We start from the raw sequence: 9,359 nt of genomic DNA, 5'->3' as shown, positions 1-9,359 counted from the left end.
GTTCTGTGATACCGAAATATTTCGACAAGAGTGCACTCAGAATTAAGTAAGGGATTAAGATTGTTCAAAGATTACTTCATTTGTTTATTATGAAATGTTATAAAATTTATTTACTTCTTACCTAAACATTTTAACAAATGCTAAAACAAACAAGCCTAATCTTTTAAAAGCATTTTCTTTTTTAAAAACTACCTTATCTCTTGTCTTTTCTAACATTATTTTAAAAAAATAAAAATAAAGTAAAAATAAAAACTGGTCGCCAAATGAATTTTAATTGTAGAATAAAAATTAAAATGCAAAACAAAATTCGAAAATTAAATGCAATGTTTCGCATTTTTAGCTGGACCTAACAACAGATTTGGAGCTATCACTAGGAACAGTGGTTGTAAACCCTCGGAGCCAGAAGAGACCATGTTTTAGAATCCAATCAAAAAGGAAAAGGTAGTAGCGGAAAACCCCTTGGTTCGAGTGATAGGCCCATGTCTTACGTTCAATAATCTCAAAATATGTAAGAGCTTGAATAGGATATACATTAGACTGATTCAAAAAAATCGACTAATTTTTCTTTTTTTTTTTCATTATATCGAAAATATTGTTGGAAATGACGTAAAAAATATACTGTGAAAGTTTGAGCTCTTAATATTAATATAAACAACTGCCGCATCGCGATTTTCTATTTCCCGTTTAAATAACATGGGAAAATTTATTTTTTAAGGTTTGGAATTTTGTAGCTCTCGGTTGGACCAATACTTTTGAATGTTCAAGACATATTCTCATGGGAAATTTGACGCTCTACAAAAAATGTCTCTTATAATTTTTCGATATTTTTATTTCTTCAAAAGTAATTCGAAGTTAAAGTTAGATTGACGATAAATTTTTACATCTTTTAAATTTTTTGACGCAACCATCAACTTTATCCGAAAATTTTAGAGGACATTTTTTGTAGAGCATTTTATTTCCTACAACTTATCTTAGAGAAAATCTTCGATATTTCTCATAGGTCGTAAGTAATGCGCAATTAACTGAAAATTTAATATAATCTATTTTAATCAACAAAATTTAGATGATTTAAGAAAATTTTCAGATAATTGCAAATAACATACGACTTATGAGAAATATCGAAAATTGTCTCTGAGATAAGTTGTAGGAAATATAATGCTCTACAGAAAATGTCCTCTAAAATTTTCGGATAAAGTTGATAGTTGCGTCAAAAAATTTAAAAAATGTAAAAATTTATCGTCAATCTAACTTTAACTTTGAATTACTTTTGAAGAAATAAAAATATCGAAAAATTATAAGAGACCTTTTTTGTAGAGCGTCAAATTTGCCATAAGAAGATGTCTTGAACATTCAAAAGTATTGGTTCCACCGTGAGCTACAAAATTCCAAGCCTTAAAAAATAAATTTTCCCATGTTATTTAAACGGGAAATAGAAAATTGCGATGCGGCAGTTGTTAATATTAATATTAAGAGCTCAAACTTTCACAGTATTTTTTTTTTGTCATTTCCAACAATATTTTCGTTATAATGGAGAAAAAAAAAATTAGTCGATTTTTTTGAATCAGTCTAATATACATATACATAGCATACGGCGAAACTTACAACCAATAACACAGGATTCTATTCTCTTAATTGGTTACTTTCGAAAAGGACCTTTGAGCCTTCCATGGTGGACCGGATAATCCCTTCTAGATTTATCCCTTCTATTTTCATCTGTCACCCTACGGACATTTCAGCCCTTCTCTTTCTCAGCTGAATGCCTTTTTATCTAGTTCTAAGCGGTCACAAGCCGGGAGTATACCACTCTTGGAAAGATTGCCGAGATCAAATCCTCGGTTACCCAGATCCAGTTTTCAAGCAAATGTCATCTATAGAGAAAGTTCAAAAATATTTACAACATTGGCAATCAGTTCTCTGCCCAGAAAACCTTCAATTTAAACGAAACACTGAAGGCCGGATTGTGATCTTCACGGACGGATCATGTTTTCGCAATGGCTCTTCAGAATCAGCAACCGGTTTAGGGATCTACTTTGGACCACATCATCCCCAAAACCTATCTCTTCCATGCTTCAGAAGAATCACTAACAACGGCGCAGAATCAGAAGCTATTCTTCAAGCTCTAAAAATTATAAGGAAATTCGACTTAACAAAGATAGACCTTTTCACTGATTCGGAGTATTTATGCAACAGCCTCACGATTTGGTATGAAAATTGGAAAGGGCAAGATTAGACTACTACAACCGGGAAGCCAGTTTTTGTATAAAGAAGAGTTTAACTGCATCAAAACTCAAATGGAGGCCCGAGACATTAAGATCCATCACGTTCCTGGTCATAAGGGAACCTATGGTAACGAGCAAGCTGATCAACTAGCCAAAGGCAGAGCTAAACTATATGAACTATTCAAAACAAAATCAAGAGCAGGGTTCAACATTCGCTCACCAACTACAAGCTCAAAGAAATAGAATTCACTATTTCTGAGCTTGGGAAAGGGGGGATGTTATGTCCGATTTCACAACTTTTCAAACTCATGTTGAACACTCCTAAGGAATAAATATTCCATTTTCTCATAAGAGAAACCAGGATGGGTTCAATTGAGCGGTGCGAAACGTCGTACCAGATTTCTTTCTTTCCGTCTTTCATTCCCTTATTCTTCGTTCCCCACCTATTGTCGACTACAGTCTAATGCGTGGTAACACCCACAATTAGCATTGACTTAAATTAAGTTCCGTCAACGGGACATCTCGTACTATGTAAGATGCTGAAAAACCCCCTCTTTTCTAAACTCGGACCCCCATGGGTGCAGCGTCAAAATTTTCCCAGAGCAAGTTACTCTACCGAGCACCGGTTTGCTTTTCGGTTACCAGCTGAATTAAAGTTCAGCGAAGAGTCGTATACCAGGTACAGCAGTATCCTAAATTCGCGGATAATTTTATCAAGCAGAATAAAATTATCAATTCAATAAAGATATATATATATATATATATATATACATTGAGACAAATCGCTTTTCATCTTCACGATTTTTACCAGCAGCCACCAGAATTCGCGGGTTGAACCCTGGCTTAGGCTGGCCTCTAACAAATTTTATTTTACTTGGACAGAGCAGTGGGCTGGGGTTCTTGCAAAGCAAAGACCCGCACTTATTCAAACTCGGCAACCCTTGCAGATTTGAATCACAGTGGAAACACCGTGAAAGTGTAAACACCGTGGATCCACCGTGGTTACACGGTGGGTTTGTTCCATTTCACCACCGGGTATACACAGTGTATCCACTGTGATTACGCGGTGTATCCTCCGTGATTCCACGGTGGCTTTGTGCTATTTCACCACCGTGGTTCCACGATGTATCCACCCCGTAATCACAGTGAAAACACCGTGTATACACAGTGGTAAAGCCACCGTGGAATCATGGTGGATACACCGCGTAATCACAGTGGTACAATGGAACAAACTCACCGTGTTTCCACCGTGATTCAAATCTGCGAGGGAACGTATGAGAAAACTTATCAACTTATAAAATTATAGAATATTCTTATTGATGGTCAAATTACTATTTGTAACTTAATTAATATTTATTTTATCAGACTATTCGATAAGCTTACCAGTAAAATAGGAAATAAATAGGATGAACAGATAAAAGATACAGTGAATGATTAACAAGTGCAATGATTGTTTATTGCCAATTATAATAATAAAAATTACTTACAAGAAAGTGCAAGCGCTGGATGTAATGTAGACAGATGCGTGGCACAGTATAATTTTATATTGTGATTATATCGCTGGTAACGTACAATAATATCTAATTGAACTAACTTTGTTTATAATAATCAGTAAACTTGGACAGTAAAGTATATCGCAAGAGAATTGCCAGTAATACAACTATAACGCAAGTTAATTTCCCGATTTACATAGTAGTTATTCGTATTAACAAGGTCGCAAATAAATTGCTAGTATTGACAGTAAAACTAAATTATACGTCTTATCGCTAATTGATCCAGGATCGAAGTGAAGTTCAATCACCGTAGGGTCTTAGGGCTGAGTTTTTGGGCTCGCTCCCCACTTCCTCTCACGGTCATGCGTTGAGGTGATAATTAGTCATGTGACCATGGCACTATGACTCTAGCTTTAGGTGGTTTAGGTGGTAAGACGGCAACGAGACGGGGAAAAATGGGAACCGCAAGGCCGAGGGAGAAGAAGACAATTCACATTGTCTCAACATCTGTATATATATAAATCATGAAAAAAAAAAAAAAAAACAAAAGGAAAAAAGTTATAACAGTGAGAAATATATTAAAATATACATATATACATCTATATATCTATATTTGCACATCAGATCATCAGTTAGCTCAAATAAAGCAGTTACAAAATCGCATCGCAAAAAAAAATATAATGAAAAGAAAAGAAATCAAAATTTGCATAAATAAAGAGTGTTACTGGTTGTGAGTGCTTCATTAAGTGTTAGCTCACATTTGTGAGTTTAATTATATCCATACGATGAAGTATATAAAATTCAAATCTATATTTTAAATAATAGTAAAAATAAAACATTGTGCTATAAAATAAGGGTGTAAACCGCATTTGTGAGTGTAAATATCTTTGCAAAAGGATCATAAGTAATCCAAAATTTATATCTTGAATATTCCTCTACATTAAAATACATGATAAGTCTGAAGTTAGTTAAAGGTCGAAAAAAGTGAGGCCTCATTCCTTATTGGTCAGTTTAAAATTCAAAGCTCGATATTGGTTGCTAGCAATTTGAAGATATTCATAAATCGATTTATTTATTATTATTTACTATTATTCATCAATTACTCATTAATAAGAATAAGAACGAAATTAATTAACGTTATCATGTGTTATCATTAATTTTTTCTTCAATCATTTAATTTAAAACACAATTAAGTTAATTTATAATTGTTCATGGTAATTTATTATAATTATTATCGTTCATAATAAAAGCTAATAGTAATTATAGCAATTTTTTTTGTAAATTATCTTTAATAGTTTTAATTAATAATGAATCAATAATCAATAATAATAACTTGATTGCAGTCGATTTGATATTATTATTATAAATTTTTAATTTTATTCAATTTCATATAATAAATATATAATAATATAACTACTATTATTGAAATTATTTATATTTGTTTGTAATGTTGTAATATTTTATTAATTTAATGAATTACTATTATAATGAATATGAAATTTATTATCTAATAATATAATAATAATATAATATATATATATATATATATATATATATATATATATATATATATAACTATATATATATGTGTGTGTATAGCTATATAATAATAATTTGGAGAATAATAATACAGCACCATCTTGCAGAGATCAACTTAGTTATAGAATTTTGGGTCTGTATCCCCCTATTATCGCGAACCTTGATGCCTTTATGAACGCAGCCATTTGTATTTATTTTTTTTTATAAAAAACAAATACATAACATAATTATTCTGTCATCTATTTATAAAGTTGTGAATCAAATTTTTAATATTTATCGATATTAAATTTTTCTTAATAATTATAAATCCAATTCATTCTTCGACTTTCTATGGAAAAAATATTATTGTTATTTTAATAATGAAAGTGATTGATTCTATCAGTGTTTCCGATTTATATACTCAAGTTATGAATATGATTTCCGGTTGCTAAGTTTGGTGGTGAGTGAGAGTGTTACAGTTCTTTTTATCCAGAGACTTCAACCAAGTTGGACGCTGAGCGACGAACACGATTTACGATATTCAATTTATATTTAATAATATCTCTAATATTGATCATATCAGGGTTTATATCAATAACTAACAATGGATAAACATAATTTTACGTCTAACGACGAAATTGATGAATTCGCAGATGGTGACACGTTAATGTAAGCTTTTTTATTTTACGACGATTAATTTTTTTTAAAAATGATTTCGCATGCATATAATTCTAACCTTAATTTTTTATTCTTAGTCAACTAAAAGGTTATATCGATAGCGTCGATGGTATAAAAACCGTACGCGATGGCAAAAAAATTTTACGATTTATCGTTAACAATGGAAATGGGAGACGTGTTAGGGTACTCGTGTGGGATAATTTTACTCAGTCGTACGCGACCCATGTTTGTGTAAACAAGGTATATAATATATAATCTAACAAATATGCTGACTATCAATAAGTTATTATTTATATGAAAATGTAAAGATTAATTTGATGTTAATTTTTAAAAATTTGAATTGGATTTTATTTTTAGATCGTTTCATTCTCTCGATTACGATGCTCCCCGGCTTCTAATGAGTACGCTAATCCTAATGAAGATGTGATAAAAAAAGAACTCAATGTCATCGGTTGTACTAAAGTTACTTGGGGTGAAAAGCTTGTTGGAAAAGTCGTAGAACCGAAAAAAATTGAATTACAAAATATTATTGAAGAGTATGGATTAGTCAGTTAGTATCTGCTAATTGTATTTCATTCATTCTCGTAATTGATTTTCAATTATTACTTAATCTTTTATCTTAGGTGCTGACGCATATATTGGTATCGAGTTTGAAGAATCACGTTATCGTAATAATGTACATGGTAATGGTGCGATTACTGACGGTACTTTTCGCGTAAAAGTTCAAGTGCAATCGTACTCTCAAGAGGCTGCAGATTTATTAAAGCCAGGTACTCATGTTAAAGTCACGGGAAAGATATGGCGAGATAAAGTTTGTAAGTGGAATTCATTTATTATTAAACATGTCATTGACGCCTGCCTCCCCCCCTCCTCAAATTTTAAGATCAAATCAGACAAGGGGTCAGTCATTCATGGCAAAGAGTGTGCATAATTGTTTAATTAATTTAAGCATTTATAAATTATTAGAACATTAAATTAAATATTTCAGATGATTACGCTTACATTCAGTGTAATTCCATGGCCGACATAGTCCAGATTGATGACGAGATTTTGTCCGCAGATAAGCTAAAAAATGGATTTAGAACTCCCAAACGTAAGCGTACTGACGAAAATTCATCTCCCAACAAGGTATAAAAATTTTCACGTGATTGTGGTTTAAAATAAAACTGTTAATAGGATAATTATAGAAATAATAATGATTAATTATATTCTAGCGAGACAGCAGAGATTCTTTAGCGAGTCTTCAATTAATATTGAGATTAATATTTAATTTAAAAAGTACTTGGACATGATGTTTTTTGACCGTAGAATATTCTAATAAGGAACAGTTAGTGTCAAATTTTTCCTTTCAAATCATTGACAATCCTATATTTATTTTATGTTATCAATGGCGTTGGCTATTTTTTGTTTCTAAGCGATCTCAAGCATGGTATTAATAATTCTAAACACCACTGATAAGGTGATTATTATTTTTAAGTCACTTAAATAAGTGTATTAATTCGTTTTATCTCAAGAATTTATATGCGAAATCTTAATGCTTAAGCATTAGGTTGCATTCAAGTCATTTATTATTTGTTTCTGTACTTAATATTTATAATGTGTTACTTAAAATTTATAACGAGTATTTTCTTTAAGTGAATATCTAAGTATAATATTTTCTTAAAGTAAATATATGGTTGAAAATTAAAATATTTTACTTATAAAGATCGTTAATGAAGTAAAACTTCATATTTAAATAATTAAGTGCACTTATATCCATAATTGTTAGTTTAATATTTTCCATTACGACATTGTGATTTTTTAAGTAAAAACTTGTAATTCTTAATAGTTTAAAAATGTTTAAAAAATTAATTATAATACCTATTAATTAGTAACGCTAAACCATATGATTATTTTTATATTATCTAAATATTATGTCGTTATGACTTCAAGCGTACTGATTATAATTATATTTAATGCAATATTATCTCTGGTGGAAATTTTTGGGAATATTCTCTGAAAAACTCAGCTCCAAAGTTCTAAAGACTTTTTCAAAGTTCTGAAGACTTTTTCAGAGAAAATTCCCAAAAATTTCCACCAGGGTAGACTATGTATAAAGCTACGTAAGTCTATTGGTATTTCAACTGAAAATTGTTATTAAATTGTAACAATGATCTGTAAGCTTTGTCTTTAAAATATTGTATTATTACTTTGCATTATCATTATTATCATTAGATTATTTTTAATATTTCATTTGGATTTATATTTGTGTGTAAGTATCAATAAATATACGCAGTTTAAATCATTTTTAAATTATTAATTATTTTTTTTCATCCATACCTATAGTCTCAATTATTTAGATCATCTAATTTTTTTAGTAACTCACGAATTGTTAGTCTGGAACGAACTCTGTAAGATATTTATTTTTTTGTCTTAATTAATAATTTTCGGTACAATTAACTTATTTTTGTACTGGTATATACGTATAAATATTATTATTATAATTGATTTTTAAATTTTATCTTAAAGAATTACAACGATTGTTTTTATAATTATTTGAACGGCGGTAGCGACCAGTACAAGACACTCACGTGGGGTAGAGTTTCCGTTTTGGCCACTTTAAGACCAGTTTTGGACACTTAAATTTTAATAAATTAATTTGTCTTAAGACGCAACGATATAATAAATTTTTAAAGCGTGTAGAAAGAACTTTTATTACATTTTTACAATGGAAATTTTATTTTATTATACTTCTTCGTTAATTAAATTGAAGTATCAAATATTCAAAACTGGAGCAGTGGTCACAAACGGTACTCCTACCGTATACAGAGATAGACTTTGATCGTTGTGAACGCTTAGTCGAACGCATCCGATATCTCCTGACAGGAACAATTTCCGGCTCGTGAGCTTTCCGTGACAATAGCCACATTAGCCACCACACATAAAAAAAACAAAGCTAACCCTTGCAATTGCATAACGACATTCCAAAACTTTTATTCCGTTCTCAAGGTATTCTGTGAACGTCTGAAAAAGGATTAAATGCAGGGATCGATTTTAATTGATTGTCATCAATAGTGAATTTGTAAAAAATTGCATGATCCTATGATACATAGAATTTGGACACTTTGATCGAAATCCTACATAACCTAAAGATACGTGTATCTTATAATTATCAATTATATTTTGTTTCGTGATTGTTAAATAATCAGCCTTATTGGTTAATTTATTTCGTTCAAGAGAATATACGATAATTGACATTATTTTGTACCGAGTAATTTTTATTTACAATACGACGTCATCATTCTTTTCAAGTAAGTATGAATTAGCAATTTATTAACGTACCATCTACGCTTATCTGTCTCACCATTCATTTTACTTAATAAATTGACGTTTGCTAAACAAATAGTAGATAATTTGATATTATATACAATAAATGGTATTGAAATATTTAATATAGCAGCAATAATTATAA

General features: G+C 30.5%; 1 protein-coding gene across 1 annotated transcript; it reads left to right on the top strand.

The window, feature by feature from the left end:
* The first annotated feature begins 5,834 nt into the window (after positions 1–5,834).
* On the top strand, positions 5,835–7,364 carry LOC130670518 (uncharacterized). The gene is made up of 6 exons (XM_057473931.1): positions 5,835–5,899; positions 5,986–6,148; positions 6,266–6,458; positions 6,532–6,723; positions 6,897–7,036; positions 7,123–7,364. Exons 1-6 carry the CDS (start codon positions 5,835–5,837, stop codon positions 7,198–7,200), a joined length of 831 nt encoding a protein of 276 aa, XP_057329914.1. The 3' UTR covers positions 7,201–7,364.
* Positions 7,365–9,359: the final 1,995 nt, after the last annotated feature.

This window comes from Microplitis mediator, chromosome 6 (assembly GCF_029852145.1).
Source record: "Microplitis mediator isolate UGA2020A chromosome 6, iyMicMedi2.1, whole genome shotgun sequence".
Classification (NCBI taxonomy): domain Eukaryota; kingdom Metazoa; phylum Arthropoda; class Insecta; order Hymenoptera; family Braconidae; genus Microplitis; species Microplitis mediator.
This window is presented reverse-complemented; position numbering and strand designations above follow the sequence as displayed.